Here is an 18448-nt window from a genome sequence, read left to right as displayed (position 1 = left end):
AGACCAGCATCCAAATAAGTAAACAAGGTGATATTTTTCCAATGCATAAACATGTCACGATACTTTCAAACTCATCAGATCTTATTTGTACAATAGGATTAGCAACCGTTATGTTCTGGACCTTTCTTATACATAAGACCCTATCTCCCTGTCACTGTAAAAATCTGTGAAGCAGACTGAAAATATGGACTATAGTATCTCCTAATGATGACATATAGTATTGCTGCAAATGTCATCATTTAGTAGTAGCTTGCTGTATTTTTGGCAGAATATGAAACAAAATATTTTACTAAGACTAAACTTCAATTTTTTAGGCTTTGTAACAAACCATTGCTTTACAACAAATACTGTATCCAGGGGAACTTTAGAATCTAACTGATTGAAAAGATAACCTCTTGAATGCTTTTGATGAAATCCCTTGTGCTTTGACTCTATTCTAAAACTGACCAATTTTAAAAACATCCATGGTCTCAAATGTTAAGATGTTCCAGAAACCTTGGATTGCCTAAAAATACCAAAGATTTAAGCTCAAGAAAAAAACTTATTAAAAAAACTTAAGAAAAATTAACTTCCGATCTAAAACTCCATTTATACATAGTAGCTGTACCCTCTGTAACAATCTGTAATCTAAAACATTTATTTCAAATTGGAAAACATTTTTCAAAAGAAAACATTACAGCTTCTTAGAAAAATGTGACCCTTGGGGAGACAAATTTCTCCAGAAAGATTAGAAAATACCTCTTGTGGAGCTTGCATTAGATCTGTAGTCTAGAAGAACAGAGTATCAACCCACAATACAGGAAAACTGTAAAATTTTTTTAAGTTAGAAAAAAGAATTCCATAGCTAAAAATCACAAATCAGTATAAAGGAAGGTAATACCTAAGCAGGGAACAACAGATAAAAATGAAAAGTATCTTGACAGGGCAAGTAATTACTTGCTTTAATATGCCCCATAAATGCCTTAAAACAGTATTTTGATATTGCTGGAGAGCTGTAGCACAGCTCAGTACCACTCTGCCTTCACTGCCACATCTGTTCTTGTTCTGTCCCCATGGCAATCAGGCCGCTTCCTACTCAGTTCTCCCCCGACAGAGCTGTTTGGTTCCCCCAAAATCTTTTATATGTGAGTCACTGAAACACTTACTCATACTTAAAAAAAAATAACTAAGATTTCAGATGGTGCTAACATATTTAAGTGGTGTGTAGGTGTGGTATCTGATACATACAGTTACAGAGATCACCCCTCTATGAGTAAGTTTTACATTACAGATCAACTTGATAAAGTGACTGTATCACAGGCTTATTATGACCTTTCCTGAACTATGCCCACAAATTAACGCCTACTTATATTATTAGTAACACTCCAAGCCCCTAAGCGGTGTCCAACAGGAAAAACTGTATGTTTTAATTAAAATAGCTTAAATCAGAAACACCTTCTTCCTCCTTACACGCAAAACAGCCTTAAGCAAGTGATGAATTTAAGCTCTCATATCTCACAACTCTGGCATCACGTTAAATAGAAGCTGTAGATGCCTAGAAAGGAGACCATCTGCCTCCAGACCTGAAAATTTCCATGACACGGAATCTTACGGTCACATTTTATTACATATAGTACATTCCTCTCCAGTTTGCCTTAGAACACTATGAAAAGTAGGTTGGTTCTCAAAAATAATCAGGGTTGAAATATTCATGCTCCTTCTCACACCTCTGAGGAGCATCTCTCAGATAAAGAAGAGGGGGTCTGAGGCTTGCCATGCTGCACCCTTGGTGACGAGGATCCCTTGACTATGGGCAGACTTATTTTCCAGCAGGAGCTGTGCTGACTAAAGAAGTTATTGCCCACAAGCTGTCCCCAGCTGCTTGTAACTCTCCCTCTGGCAGTGGCTACTGGCAGGCTGAGATGCATGTGTGCATCCGGTCAGAAAAAATGAATGCAGCAAGCTGAAGCCGTTCAAATAGGAAGTTTTTGGTAACCAGTCTCATCTGGGCTGAGACAGGTTAGGAAGTGCTCACAAGCAGCTAAGCTGGCAAGTGTGACTGGCAGGAGGGCACTGCAGTCACTGAGGAATGAACTGGAGATGGTCATCCTTCTAGCCAGTGCAGATGCGATCCGAAAAGAGACCCATTTCCAGTGTCTTAGTTTTCAGACCACTAACTGTACCTGATGTACAGATGAATCTGGCAGGAGAGTTTATTCTCAAAGTTGACTGAATCATGCTGTAATAACACCAGCCACAATTTAACCAGTGAGGCTGCCATTCTTCTCATTACATTTTTGTAAATTTCTTTAAAAAATTAATCAGCTAGTTGCAAGAATAAGCTTTTGGGACAACTTCCACTACTAACACCTTTTCAGCTATTTCTCTGAAAAGCTTTAGCGTCTGAGGCTGATATTTTGCAGTAAGACACTGCTGCTTGTAGAAGTGTTTTTTGTTTCTTTCATGAAAAATATCTTTAAACAAGTCTTAACACTTGGAAAATGAACATTTGGACACAGTTAGGAGGACTGTGAACTGTAGCATCTCCAAACATTCTATCCACACAAAATATGATCTGTTTCCACTGTTTCTCACCTTCTTAACCATCTCAGGTCTTACTAAGTTTCAGGAAATAACTGTAGCATCAGAGGTACAGAGACAGCATCAGTGCCTGCTTAAGACTTCGGAGTATCTTTGGCTTGGAACTGTAAAGGACCTTTTATTCACTAGTTTCAGCAGGTTTGAGCATTTCACAGAGCTTTCACTCAAAAAGATACTACTACTTTAGGATGCAAATGCCATTTTATCCATTCATAGACATGGAAAAGTAAACAGAGATAAAATCCCTTTGGCAATTCTAGTAGTAGATTTTTAGTCCCAAATCTGTCATGTTTAGCGTGTCCATAAGACATCTATTTGGCAGCACCATCTACCATCTACAGCAACAACTTTAAGGTCAATATCCTTGACACTGGTAGCTTCTGTGGACTAAATTAATGTCATATTTTTGTTGCTCATTAGCTTCTAAAAGTGTATCTACCTGCAAAATTCTCTGTACAGGTGTTCACTGTCTACAGTGCTGACTGCAAGCTGTGCATCTGAAAAAGGTTAAAAGTATATGTTAGTTTTTGAATGTCTAGTACATACACAACCTCTCTCCAGATTAAATAAATAAACCACATTTTGCCTACACTGAAGCTATTTATCTGCATGACAAATTGATAATTCGCAGATAATCTGGAGTTCAGTCCCAGGAAATTATTGCAGAATTTGGCCTTAGAGTTGATAAGGACTCATTCTACCAGGTAGGCTCAAATTTGTAATTCTTCCATGGCTACTCAATATCAAGAAGATGACATGGTCATCAGCTAAACTGTGTGCATGAAGCAAAATAAAGGGAACTCACAACCTGCCCAAGAGACAACCTCTAAGTACAAAAGCTAATGTGGATTCTCTTTCATATCAGGAAGCACATTTTTCTCAGGAGATCATAAACTGTGGTTTCATGACACAGGCATGGAGATAAACAACCGTTGTAACACTGTTGTAGAGTCTGGATATAGATATGAATCATTAAATGCAAGCAATATACTTAGTTGTTTCTTTGGTGTTGTTAAACGAATAAAACCATTTTGAAGTTACTTGCTTTTTAGGGTCAGGATTACAACATATTGTTTTCAGATGTAAAGTTCATACTGATCTTAAAAAAACAAGTTCCATACAGTAAAATTACACTGAATAAGGTTATTAAGCAAATCAGGAATGTACATTTTACACTGTTGTCTACTCTGGTTATAGTTTGATGCCACATGCTGTTGGGTTTTTTAAGATGTAAGTATTTAGTAATGGTGTATGAGAAGTAAAGCTACACAGCAGAAAAAGAAACTATTTTACTACATTTACCAACTGTCTTCTAACTTACTCATTATAAAATCCCTCTGTTTCCTTACTCCTACAATAGAGAGATTTAGCAAAACTATTTACTGAGATGGCTTCATATAGCAAAACCATTCATATTTCTACTAAACAATCCTTGTTTTGTTGCTTGTTTTCAGAATTTTGCAGCACTAATGGTCCTGTTTGTGTGGCGATTAATAAGGAACAGTTGTAAATATATTTCAAACAACTGCAGGCTGAAGAGGAAACAGATCATATCAACGGATTTGTTTGTGAACAGACTTCAATGCAACTATTATGCATGGATTACAATTCAGACGTCACAGTTTTTTATTAGTTATGTTCTGGAAACCATAAATAATATATTTGTTTTAAAGAATTACATTAATTGACCAAATCCACATAATCCTCTATAAGTTTCCTCCAAGTGACTAGCAAGCAACATTCCTTTGAAGTTCATTCATATTTTTCAGGATAATTTTCAACAGTATCTTCTTGACAGCAGAAAATGAAAAATGCACTTCTAGAAGCCACAATTCTGATACTATATGGAAAACAGATAAATATTCTGTAATAATCTGTGCTCAAGATGGAATTAACAACCATGATGTACAATCTGATTATCAACAATTCATCCACTATCCTCTTTCAGAAGTGCATTGCACAATTTCAAAATAACAGAGATGACTGGTCTTCTGTCACTTTAGTCCACACCAGAATAACCAAAGAAATCACAAAAGTCTTAAGGAAAAGTATCAATCTCACTCCTAGTTTAGCTTACCATGGTTTTCACTGAAAAAAAGCTATGCCACTGAGATTCACTTGCCCTTCCCCAAAACGTGAGGTTTACTATCATACTTAGTTTGTAGAATATAATAATTAAGAGAATTCAATAGACAGCTCTGGGTAATGATATGGGAATACTAAACTTTTGACAAAAACAGGTAGCAATGCATGTAGGAAGCGCACTGGTCTGCCTAATAAAAGTATGTGGTGTTTTTCCTCTCTTCCACCAATCCGCACCACGTTTCAACAACGACTCTTAGCAAGATTCTTTCACTTTTTAGCTTCCATCATCTGTCCACCACAGAAGTCTTAATTCACACACATTTACTTCCTCTTCTACTGACAGATTGCTGAGAACTTCTCAAGAAAGTGTACAGACTCCGCATACTTCCTTTACTTCTCCATTTAATTCTTCCAGTTCAAAATTGAGCTTGGCATACCCATGGAACAGGATTAGGTGATATTGTCCCATCTATTAACAGGGGATTAGACTTGATGAGCCAGAACATCCTCTTCTGTCTCAAGCTCTAATTCACCCTTTACTCTCATCAGCCTTTCCTAAATTGTCTCCTCCACACTGAACAAAGAGAAGATCTAATTATTTTTCATGAACACTCTACTCTTCTGGCATGGTTCTCATGCTATGTTTTTTTACTAAAACATATCCCATTCAGCCTTTCTCTTCATGACATCCACGTCCTTCTATTCCTTTGTTCACTCCCTCTTTTCATTCATCCTTAAACATTCTTTCTTGTCTAGTCCTATCCATTAATTTGCAAACACCCTAGTAAAACACCTTCCTGCTTCCTCTGTTGTACTTCCCTCTGGATTCTTCCTAATTAGTTCTTTAATCTGCTAAAGTTATCAATATCGCAAACATATTAAAGAATTTCTGGATCCATGTTTCTTACCTCTCCTGCTGGTGTCATATTCTCCTTGGATGACATTCCCAAGCCCAACTTCTTCCTCCATTATTTTTCATCCCTGACTTCAGCCTATCGTGTCTCTGAAAATAATTTTGAACTCTTCTATCAATCTGAAACTCTCACTTCTTTTCAACTTCAGAGCTCTGATTCCCTGTGTAGGAGCGATCCCCCAGGAAAAAATTCAGTATGGTGAAAATTGAATATATTAAATTTTATTCATCCACTTTTAAACTCAAAAGTCTCTGCAGTCAATTCCACTGTTCCTGACTTATGTTATATTAAAATCCAATGCCATAGAACTTTATATCTAAGCTGCCAAATTCTATCAGTTCTTACATCAGTGTTTCCAGAATACATTGTTTTCCCATAAAACTTGGCATGCAGCTTTCCATACCTGCATCGTATTTCACATGAGGACTATTCTAGTGCTTCTTTGTCTACCCACTATACATATTGCTGCACTAATCTTGAGTTCATTCAAAAAAAGTATGTTTTCTCCTCTCTGCCTCTTAAAACTCACAGCTGCTGCTTCTCATTCAAATTTTCATAATTGGATTTTATTTTCCTTTCCATCTACTTCCTGACTCTTGCCCTTAAGTCTACATGATACTTCCATATCTGTTTATTTCTTAAGTCACAGTTTCTAACTCTCACCTTGGTGCTTTCTTTTAATTTGCCTACTATGCTAGAAGCTTGTAAAGTCACCATACAGCCTCTAATCAAATCCTCACTTAAACAATCTCCTTATTTTGAGCTCATTTAAATACAAAAAATTAAAACGAGAACAAGTATATCGTATCACCTGTAAGTCTACAAGAAATGGGATTCTCCAAAAATCGTATTTCTGTGGAGGAAAACTATCCACTTATCTTCCAGTCATGATTCTTTTCCATTTCATAATTATTTTTGATACCATTCTTACTGATTAAGAAGCCTTAAAAATCGGAGTTGTAACAATGTTATCAAGTGTTTCTTTGTAAATCGTGTATTTCTCAATTTACAGATACAAACTTTGTTTACAGTTAAGCACACCTCATTTTTTCTTTATTGATCTACACCTGAGCCTATAAGTTTCTGTCCCCATGTGTAAACTCCTTAACTTTCTCTACTGTATCATTTTAGCATTCTAGTGGAAAAAAAACCTAAATAAATGCAAACACATAGTTGAATTTCTACAGGAAGTAAAAATATGCTTTCAGACAAGGCTGCACCTCCAGTTTTAGTTGCAGGAGTTCTACTAAAGGTCTAAGAACTAATACTGATGTCTGTAGAACATAAACAGTATAACCACATTATTTTTAGGCTATGGTTTCCTAAGTTGGATTCCACTTTGTTTCCTCTAAAAATAATAGTCAAATGGTATTTTCCCACATTACCTGTATGTATACTAAATTCAGTAATCTGACATGACAATTCGAGACAATGAAACAAGACACCACGTGTAAAAAACAGGGAAGTTTGTCATAAAAATGTCCAGGTTTAGGCACATACGTCAATACTTTGCAGACCAGATAAAACCACCCTGATTATGGAAGTACAAGCAGCCACTCATCTCATTAATAACCAGAGAATCTAAACCTACTATGCTTTTTTAAAAAATCAATTCATTTGTATGAAGAAGTCTAAAAAAGAATGTACATGCCCAACTTTCAGCTACTTAATATGAAAGCAGATCTTAACATACTAATTGTCTGAATTCTGGAATATGATGACAGGTTTGAAAAACAAAGAGCCGTGTAAAGCTGGTCATATTTGCAATCTCCTTTAATTGAAAGGTAATCATGTCCGTATGCTAGACGTCAAAGTACAACATTTTCCACTGATACTTTGCAGTTAAGATGCACTTTCAATTTTTGCTACATGATTAAACTAAGAAATCCCATTTTAAATTACAACCTCTACAAATCAACTAACCTTTCAGTATTGAAGTTGGAATGAGACAATTCAAAAATTCCATGAGTTTGAGCTGAAATTAGTTGTTGGATTTAAACAGCTGGAGGGGGGAAGGGAGACATAGCTGAAGGAAGCATATTGAGAGCAGCAGGACTCCCTTGAGGAGAGAAACATAGAACAGTTAGTAAAAGGAAGCATGATAAATAATGTGAGAAGAGTGTCTATAAAATGAAAAAGGGATAAAAAGAGAGAAAAATGGGTTGAGAGCAGTAGTAAGTCTTAACAGTGGAACAGAAAAGGCAAAGGGAAGCAAAGAAGTGGAACCGGTGAAGCTGTAAGACTTCATGTAGAGTCTTACCTCTAAAACCATAATTATTTGCCTCTGATTAAAGTGTGAGAGGTATGCTATTACAGAATAAACTGACTTGGGGGATTTGGGAGTTTCATATAACTCTGGGATAAAGACTCACTCAAACTAGTAACAGTTAGTTCCTCAAGCATTCTCACCATGGCTATGTTGACAAGGGTACGTTCTCTAAAATCTGCAATTGGACAGGACACAACAATAACTCAAAACGCAAAGGATGGCAGGTAGTGGTACCAGTACTTTAGTCAGCATTATATTTATGCATATCTCACAGAATGAATCTACCAATATTAATGTAACTTCAAATTTATACTGCAGTGTCATTCAGCTTCTCAAGACCAGGCAGATATCAAGCACTGCTCCAAGCACTAAATCAAGCACAGCTTCAGGCATTAAATACATGACACCTGTTTGGAAGCACTTATAAAAAGAAAAGAATTTATTTTCTTAAAACTAGATGCAAGCAGTACTTCGAGGGAAGGTGCTACCTTCCTGCTAAAGCATGAGGCTAAGATCCAAAATATGCACAGCCACTAAATGCTAGGATCATCTAGGACTTAGTCTTGACAATGGCATCCTTGCATAACAAAATTTGTATTGCAGTTCCAGCTTGATAGAACATGCTTTTATTTTATTTCCTAAGCAATAATGTGAAGATTTCCACACTTCCGCTGTATACATCTCCTGCCACTCACTGGTTATGGATAAGTATGGCTAATAAGAGTTGATTTGTCACCAAGGAAAGACATTTTAGAACCAGGGTATCTTCATGCTGGGTAAGAGATAACCCAATAGAAAAAGCATGTGCATTACCTATATGCTAGGTGCAAAATAAAAACCAAGTTAAGTAATTCCACTGTTCGCCAAGCAGCATTATTGCAGTGCTATCATTACTACACCAAAACCATGTGAGTATAATTTCCATATGCCTTTATGTGAGACAAACATTATATTTTACTTTATTAATTAGTTCTGTAACACAGCTAAATAACTAGAAATTGTACAGTATTAGTACTGCACATGCCCTTCATGGACCTGACTAATTCTTGAAAGAGAAGTCCCAGGACCAAATCCTAACCAAATGGCTACAAAAGGCTCTCATCCACTTCTCTTCCATGATGGAAAAAATTCAGGCTGGACTTGTGAAAATTAGGAAAAGTTCATGGTCACTAGGGTCAGAGCAAAATGCCAATCTGTCTGTGGAAAGGACGTAGAGTTTTTGTGGGAACTATTGGACTCCGTAAGTTGAATTTGTGCTCTGAAAGAAACTTTATTATCAGTCCATTTATTTAGTGTACTTCCTCAGACATTTCTAGGACAACTTACTTCTAGAAATGCTTCCTCACCATGGAGTGTGAACTACAAGGTGGATTATAAATGTATAGCTTATGCAAATAGAAATTGTAATCATGCGTTCTAAAAAAGGCTGGTCATCTCACTATCACTGCCTCACTGAAATAAATTAATCATTATTGCATAATTTCCTCCAAAGATAACAGGAAGTCTTGATCCTTACTTCAAACTGGATTTGGTTCAATGGCATATTTCATCTTCTTATAAAACACTGTCATCATCTAGTGGTATATTTTGCTACTATGTAAACTGCATGTTATGAAGATGAAAGCATTTCATTTACTTAGCATTAAACATTTAGAATAAGGGATTTATCACCTTGTAGTTATGCCAAACTATGTGGGGGTGGAAAATGAAGTAGCATGAAATAAACTTGACAGAACTGTTGAGGATTTTGAGAACAAACAACATGCCGACATTTTACTTGACAGAAACTTGAATAATTTTCTGTCCAAAAGTGAAGACAGACTAAATAAAAAAATACAGCTTGAGGATGCTTCATATCCTCATTCACACTATCCATAAAATATAAAGGCATGTGAAGAAATATTTTGAAAGAAAACCTCACAGGTTTTTCAAACATAAATATTTTCCACGTTTCTCATAATTGGGGGGGGGGGGGGGGGAAGTTAAATTTCCCTCTTACAAAAGTCCGCTATTTATTATGAACATAAAACCAGAATCTACATAAATAAGTTGTTGACTTACGTGGTAACTTTTCAGTCTAACAAAATCGACTTTCATGGAGATGAACCTTTCTGAGTTTCTGCTGAGATTTTTAATGTGCTCCACAAGGTCAGCACAGAACTTGTAGCCACCTTTGAGGACACAGAGAACCACAATATCATTGTCTCCAATGTCTTGCATAATATCTTTGGCCAATCGTTCTGTCCTGGGGCAAAAAAATTAAGGATAAAATAACATTAGATGCAGATTCTCTAAGTTCATGGTACGCTTTCCATATGGTTACAAAGAAACACTATGGTGAGTATATGGCTTGACTGACAGTCTGTTTAAGTGTCTTGAATTGACTTGACGGGGTTTGGATCAAGTTCACAGTAGGCAGATATAGAGTGATGGATGCAAGACACAAAGCATCTGAATCAAACTGGTTACCATTAAATGCATAAATTCCCCAGTTATAGAAAAGGGAGTAACACGTTGCAGCATTTGTTGAATTCATAAGCATTTCAGAGACTTTGGAGTAAAGAATCAGAATCATAGAATCATAGAATTGTTTAGGTCAGAAAAGACCTTCAAGATCATCAAGTACAACCATAAACCTAACACTGCTAAGTCCACCACTAAACCAGGTCCCTAAGCGCCTCATCCATATGTCTTTTAAATACCTCCATGGATGGTGACTCAACCACTTCCCTGGGCAGCCCATTCCAATGCCTAACAACCCTTTCAGTAAAGAAATTTTTCCTAATACACAATCTAAACCTCTCCCAGTGCAACTTGAGACCATCTCCTCTCATCCCATCACTTGTCACTTGGGAGAAGAGACCAACACCCACCCCTCTACAACCTCCTTTCAGGTAGTTCACAGAATCACAGAATCACAGAATGAGAGGGGTTGGAAGGGACCTCTGGAGATCATCTAGTCCAACCCCCCCGCCAGAGCAGGTTCACCTAGAGCAGATTGCACAGGAATGCGTCCAGGTGAGTTTTGAATATCTCCAGAGAAGGAGACTCCACAACCTCTCTGGGCAGCCTGTTCCAGTGCTCTATAGAGAGTGATAAGGTCTCCCCTCAACGTCCTCCTCTCCAGGCTAAACAAACCCAGCTCTCTCAGCCATTCCTCATAAGACTTGTGCTCCAGACCCCTCACCAGCTTCGTCACCCTTCTCTGGACATGCTCCAGCAACTCAATGTGAGGGGCCCAAAGCTGAACACAGTATTCAAGGTGCAGCCTCATCAGTGCCAAGTACAAAGGTACAATCACTTCCCTACTCCTGCTGGCCACGCTGTTTCTGATCCAGGCCAGGATGCCATTGGCCTTCTTGGCCACCTGGGCACACTGCTGGCTCATATTCAGCCGGCTGTCAATCAACACCCCCGGGTCCTTTTCTGCTGGGCAGCTTTCCAGCCACTCATCCCCCAAGCCTGTAGCGTTGCATGGGGTTGTTGTGACCCAAGTGCAGGACCCGGCACTTGGCCTTGTTGAACCGCATACAATTGGCCTCGGCCCATCGATCCAGCCTGTCCAGATCCCCCAGAAGAGCCTTCCTACCCTAAAGCAGATCAACACACTCGCCCAACTTGGCGTCGTCTGCAAACTTACTGGGGGTGCACTCAATCCCCTCATCCAGATCATCGATAAAGATATTAAACAAGACCAGCCCCAATACTGAGCCCTGGGGAACAACACTTGTGACCAGCCACCAACTGGATTTCACTCCATTCACCACAACCCTTTGGCCTCGGCCATCCAGCCAGTTTTTTACCCAGCGAAGAGTGAACCCGTCAGTTTCTCCAGGAGAATACTGTGGGAAATGGTGTCAGAGGCTTTACTAAAGTCCAGGCAGACAACATCCACAACCTTTCACTCATCCACTAAGTGGGTCACCTTGTCATAGAAGGAGATCAGGTTAGTCAAGCAGGACCTGCCTTTCATAAACCCGTGCTGACTAGGCCCGATCGCCTGGTTGTCCTGTACATGCTGCATGATGGCACTCAAGATGATCTGCTCCATAATCTTCCCTGGCACCGAGGTCAGGCTGACAGGCCTGTAGTTCCCCGGATCCTCCTTCCGGCCTTTCTTGTAGATGGGCATCACATTTGCTCACCTCCAGTCCGCTGGGACCTCCCCAGTTAGCCAGGACTGCTGGTAGATGATGGAAAGTGGTTTGGTGAGCACTTCCACCAGCTCCCTCAGCACCCTTGGGTGGATCCCATCTGGTCCCATAGACTTGTGGATGTCTAAGTGGTGTAGCAGGTGGCTAACCATTTCCCCTTGGATTGTGGGGGTTTCATTCTGCTCCCTGTCCCTATCTTCCAGCTCAGGGGACTGGGTACCCTGAGTACAACTGGTCTTACTATTAAAGACTGAGGCAAAGAAGGCATTAAGTACCTCAGCCTTTTCCTCATCCTTTGTCACTATGTTTCCCCCCGCATCCAGTAAAGGATGAAGAATCTCCTTAGCCCTCCTTTTGTTGTTAATGTATTTATAGAAACATTTTTTGTTGTCTTTTACGGCAGTTGCCAGGTTAAGTTCTAATTGGGCTTTGGCCTTCTAATTTTCTTCCTGCAAAACCTCACGGCATCCTTCCTCAGATGGTTTGAGGAGCTGAAATTTCCAAAAATTCCAAAGACCTTTTTGTATTTTAAAAGACTGTGAACTCCAGCATAGACAAAAATGTACTAATTTCAATTTCTAAATAAAAACATACCCCTTTTTTAACTTATATTTAATTGCTACCAACTGACAAGAGAATTTTCTCAAGTGCTGAGCCTTCTTCCTACATGAAAGTTTTGCATGATCACAATATATTCAGTTCTATGTCCTTTTCCATTAGAACAGAATCAGTCTTTTCTGCTGGAACAAGAAAAAACAGTGATGTTCATTCTGCTGGAGTACAAAAACCACACCGGAGTTCAATGCTTACTTCAAACAAATTGATATTGAATTCTATGAGAACTGAAGTTGTATTTATTTAAAAAAGAGGAATTAAAAGTCAGTTGACCCTAACCAAAAGAGATAAAAAAATCAACACAATGATAACTGAAAAGGCAATGAAAGAAAGCTTATGTTTAAGAACAAATACAGGAGTCACAACTCTTCCTTATGATGGATGTTTACAATCATCTTTCACGGAGTTCCAACAATTTCAGTACTTGCAACTGGCTGTTTAAATGTGATGGGTAGAAAGCTGCAGGCTGAAAATGTCCCATGAAATTCCATTCAGATGTTCCCAATAAATACACTGTTGAAAATTACCATTTCCATTTTGTACCTTTTTCCTAAGATTTTTAACAGCATGTCAAAATAGTAACTGAGCATGAACACTGAGCTGGACTACCACAAATAACAAAGCACCATCAAATGCCTACACTGAGAGCATATGGAACTACTATAAGGTAAGGAATGAGGGATGATCAAGCTTTCCCACTGCCACCCTCCAAACCTAGCATACGGACCCAAACAGTCCACGACACACTTTTCGTTTGTGCCAAATGGCACAAATGGTCAATGGTGCAGTCAGGACCCATAAAGTTAATCTGTATTATTGGTTTGCATGAGGGAGTTGCCAAACTTGTACATAATCGAATTAAGTTTTTTCTCCTTTTTATATTAAAAACACAGGATGATTAGAGTGCAAGTGGGATATCCAAGTATAACTATATACAAAGCTTTGTACTTGCCCTTTCACCTTCAGTTCAGCCCTCTTGTAATTTACATTCCAATGCTCATTTCACTGTATGATTACACTCTCCTTTTTGTGGGACCCCTGTCTGATTCAATGCCCAAATCATAAATTAGGTCAAAGAAATTAGACAGTGCGTTGCAAAGGCAACTACAAGTATAGCATTTCCTAACCTTCAAGCATTTATTTACTTTCCAAATTAAATAAATAAAAGCATTTTTATAATTGCTAATATAATATTTTAGGACAAATATTCTATGCACACTGCCTATGGATGACAGGCTTTATAAAAAAGAACAATACTACTGACCAAAGAATTTATTTAGTAAGATTCAAACTACACATACCTGTCAACAATAATGCCATGAGGTATGAGCACATATTCCAGATCTCCGTAGTAGTGCTGAGGATAAGTGAACAAATCCAGACTGTATCCGGGCCAATTGTCTGAAATCTGAATATCAAATAGTACCGTTAAGAATACTTCATGGTGTTTGACAATATGTAACTGATATAAAATCAGTGTTCTAGTACACTCTATCAGCTGAATTAATCGTATGACATACTCTCTTCCAGTTGTAATTTACTATTTCACTTTTCCTGCTAATTATTTTGCTTCTCAGTATATCTCAGAAACCAAATGCTACAGTTTTTTCCCCACAGAATGTGGGAAATTTCACCGGAAATTACAAACAACTAGATAGAAAGAGGAAATATTTAATACTAAACTAGTGGCAAGTCTAAGTTTCTTACTACTTTCAAACTCAAAATGCAAATGTAAGATTACCAGTAAGAAGGGACTCTCCAATGGGATACTGAGACAGTGGGATTAAAAGTAATAAAATCATACATTAAAATTGTACATTTATGTTTTAGACATATTTTCAAGTCATACATAAATAAATAAATATTCTACAGATGAAACAGCACATAGGGAGAATAAATTATGCGGTTCATTGACAGCATCTGTACAAATCACCTTCTTGCTGAAGGTGAGGTTCTTAATTTAGATAAGTCATCAAACGTGACTATAAAATGCTCGCATCTCACCTCACTACCAGCTAGTCTGTAAATCCATATATTTACAGAAAAAGTATTTCACAGTTTTAATATACGTTAGTTTCTTAAGTATTAGAATAAAATAATTTTAAGAACCCACAGTATACAATGGCAGTAGAAATTAAGTAGGGCAAAAATCAGCCAACAAGAAAAGACTTCAGAAAGCTATGAAGATGCAAAGTCAGCAGCACAAGAACAAAACAAACTCCAAACCAACAATTTTCACAATTCCTTATGAAAGACAAGACCTGCAGGTTCACAAGGTTTCTTGGAATCATTACAAAGCTTTGCTTCAATATTGGTTCAGGATAAAAAGCAAACCTAATAGGTTTTCTTTACAATGACGTTTATCACGTCACATATTGTCTTTCTTCTTTCTACAGCCTGGCCACATGAACCTGGAGTAGAAGGATAAAATAGTGAGAAGCTTGCCTTTGTGAAGTGCACGTCTTAACGGCATTTCTGCTAAATACAGCCTTTAAAGGACCATTACTGAAACTAACCTCTGCCTATGATTTCATGTAGCAGAGCAATAAACTGTGTCTCAAAAATATCTAGGCTAACACAACATATTTGATGTTGAGCTCTTCCTCCACTACTAGTCTTCTTGAACTTCTGCATAGCCTAATGCTGTACTGAAAGTGTTCTGCCTCATGGATTTTTGTTTGGCTGGGGTTTTCTTGCATATTCACTGACAGCTACAGACACCTCGACTGTCATGTTTTCTTAACTCTGCCCAACCGCTTCTGTATCAGAAAAAGTTATTTGTTTGTAACTACTACTGAACATTTGCCCATAAAGAGCATGACTCGGACGTCACTGGCATCAATGAAAGCTTTTCCCCTGACTTACACAAGCCTTGAAACTACACATAAGTAAAAAGTTACTTAGTTATGTTCCTCATTTCCATAGAAACAGGAGATTATAAATATCCTCCTTGGCAAGGTTTTTAATTAGAGGCAAACCTTGCTCCAAAAACACTGCTGCAGAAGGCCTGGGAAGCCTATTTTCCCATCTTCATTTTTAGTACATAGGGGTGGCTGACACTTCCTAAACATTTTGTAGCAATGAACTGTCTGGCATGGTTTTGTTCAAAAGTGTTTTAAAATAAAATGAAAGAATTTCAGATAGTGCTTTATATTGCATAAGTACTTTAAACACCTACTAAGAACCCTTATCAGTATTGCTTACTTACGCATTCTATTCAAATTGCATGTTTTTAGCGTGATGCAGATGAAATTAAATGGATGGAAACTGCTTCAGAATTCATGCAAACCAATAGCTTTTACTTAGGTTACAATAAGTCCTTCATGAAACAGGATCAGGATGAAATTTTGATTCTCCTATCTATCCTTCTGGTTCTTTTGAATAAAAGAACATAAACTGCATCACTTTGCAATAATATAGAAGTTCTCATTTACAAGTGTTCACTGGCATTTGACAAATAAGATTAAATTCACATGTATTTTCTAATTAATTATTTTTCTAATATAACAAGCCTATTTAATATTCTTCTTTCTTTTAAACAGGCACTTCCCAACAACAAGGCTTAGAAACTCTCATTTACCCTAAAACTATTCATAGCATTATGCTATAGGACAATTTTGAAGTAGCTGTAAATTTTTCTGAGTATTCTGCTTGTGAATTTTTTAAAAAAAAAAAGAAGTGTGATTGTCCTCAGTTTAACAGGTAAGCATCAAAATACCCACCCCAAATTAAACTCAACTTCTATTTACTTCTGGCTTTAGCCCTTGAAAATATGAAGGCAATATTTGTAATTGTTTCAATAAAAAGACAGTATTCAACTGGATAAATAAATATATATAATAAATATATTGGTACAGAAGTGTGTAAAAAAAGTCCTACACTGAAAGAAAGAGCTATTTTTAAAGTTCAGGTTTGGCACAGGTTTCAGCCCAGCAGAATTTCTTCTTGTTGTGAATGTGTACAAAAAGGAATACAAATACATAGCAATACCTGAAAGCGTTCCCTTGAGGTGTAAGAGAGAAGCTGGAGAGATTCTACTGCAACACCTTTGGAAGAACACTGCTAGTTTTGCTGTCTGGCAAAGTGGGTACACGTGAGGTTCAAGCACACTATTCCCTTCAAAGCAACAACGATCCGGATTCTGATTTGGTATAAAATAAGGGAACGAGCATCAAGCCAAGTCCAGCTTTTGTAAACTTAAATCATACTGCACTGGCCTTGCTTTTGGTTGTTTTTTGCGGGGATTGGGGAGCGCATGCACACATTTGTATGTACCAAGCAAAAAAAATTGTCAGTACAGAAGAAGATGGTTATGAGCATTCATCTGCTCCTTCGCAATATCCTCACGTTGCTTTGATGCTAAACACAGTCACTCACTTTAAAAATGTCGTTTATTACACAGGTGTCAGGAGAGGTGGTTGATAGACGGTGGTTTCAGACAGAGCTCGAACACACAGCAACAGGTTTCTTTGCCAGGGGGGTGAAGGGGACGCTGGCAGGGACAGGGCATAACCACACAGAGCCCTCAGCTCTGGGCCACGATCTGGGTGGCTGTTCGGCAACTCGGTTAAAATCCCAATGCCATAATAAAGTAAGAACATACCTAAGGTGGTAGCAGTGACGGTGTTTGTTTCACAGGAGAATCTGGTTTGACCCTCAGAATAACGAGCATATTTGGTTATTTTTGCATAATTTATTCAGCCCCAGAGGTACTCAAAACTCACTGCCAAAGTTCGGGCTTTTTCCCACCACAGAAGAACAAGGAGCAGCCTAACAACGTGCTTTTACAGCGCTCCCAGACCCTCTAAGCATTTCGGTGGGGGCCAGACAACGTCTGGATCCCTGGGGATCCTGATCTCAATTACACAAGCAGCCTGGTGAAACGCACAGCCACAGCCGCCGCTCGGGGTAATTCAGGACCGTATTTTCAGGGCGGAAGCCAACAACCCGGTGAAGCCCGGGGAGCCGGCCGGCCTGCCTGCCTCTAGCCCGGAGAGCCCAGCGCGCACCTACCAGCCGCAGCCCGCGGGCCGGGCCAGGCACCGTCCCCCTCCGGCAGCCCCAGCAGGGATGGGGACGGCGGGCTGTGGCATGAGGCAACGCCAGTGCGGGGACGAGAGCAGCGTGAGGGGACGCGGCCCAAGTGCCGGCCGGGGGAGCCTGGAGCACGCGGGGACCCTCACGGGGCGGCTCCGCGGGCGGGAAGGACGTGAGGGGTCAAGCAGGAGCTGGCAGCGGCCTCCGGGTGGGTCCGGGCAGGGAGCGGAGCGGTGCCGGGGCCCGGCGGAGAAGCGCTGGGCAGGGGCGGGGGGACAAGCACAAAGCGCCGTGGGAGAGACAGCCGCGGGGGAGCTGAGCTGAGGGGCGGGCGGCACGGGGTCTGCACCAGCACATGGCGGGGAAGCAGCGGCGGGGCGGGGGGGGGGGGGGGGGGGTGAGGAGGGTCGCGCACCGCGGGGGGCGAGTGGCCGGGGCGGGCTGGGCGACGCTTGCATTTACCACAACGCCGCGGCCTCCACCGCTCCGCGCCGCCGCGCTGCCGCCGCCTTGCCCGGCCATCTTCCTCCGCGCCCGCCCGAGGGGCTGCGGCGCGGCGGGGCGGGGCCGGCCGGGGGAGCTGGCTGGAGCCGCGCCGGGGGCTGGGCAGCTGCTCCCCGGCGGGCCGCGGCGGGCGGAGGTGGCGAGGGGCCTGGCGCCCGCTGGGCTGCGGGGTGCTCGAGGGGGCTGGCCGCGGGACAGGGGTCTGCACCCCTGGATTTGGGGCCGGTCCCCCGCCTCCCTGGGGAACAGAGCCTGCGGTGTGCCCGCCGGCGGCCGGGGGCTCACCGAAC

The 18448-nt window shown here is 40.1% G+C and overlaps 1 protein-coding gene across 2 annotated transcripts in view; it reads right to left on the bottom strand.

The window, feature by feature from the left end:
* The window catches only part of PRTFDC1 (phosphoribosyl transferase domain containing 1), a 45520-nt gene extending 27344 nt beyond the window's left edge, over positions 1-18176 (bottom strand). For both annotated transcript variants that reach the window (XM_059818877.1, XM_059818876.1), the window contains exons 1-3: positions 18117-18176; positions 13919-14025; positions 9910-10093 (exon numbers count right to left, since the gene is read on the bottom strand). In XM_059818877.1, the coding sequence (XP_059674860.1) occupies positions 9910-10093; positions 13919-14025; positions 18117-18176 (351 nt within the window). The remainder of the gene's footprint in view (positions 1-9909; positions 10094-13918; positions 14026-18116) is intronic.
* Between the last annotated feature and the right edge of the window lie 272 nt (positions 18177-18448).

Source organism: Gavia stellata, chromosome 6 (assembly GCF_030936135.1).
Source record: "Gavia stellata isolate bGavSte3 chromosome 6, bGavSte3.hap2, whole genome shotgun sequence".
Lineage (NCBI taxonomy): Eukaryota > Metazoa > Chordata > Aves > Gaviiformes > Gaviidae > Gavia > Gavia stellata.
Note: the sequence above shows the minus strand (reverse complement) of the source record. Positions and strands in the feature narration are given on the sequence as shown.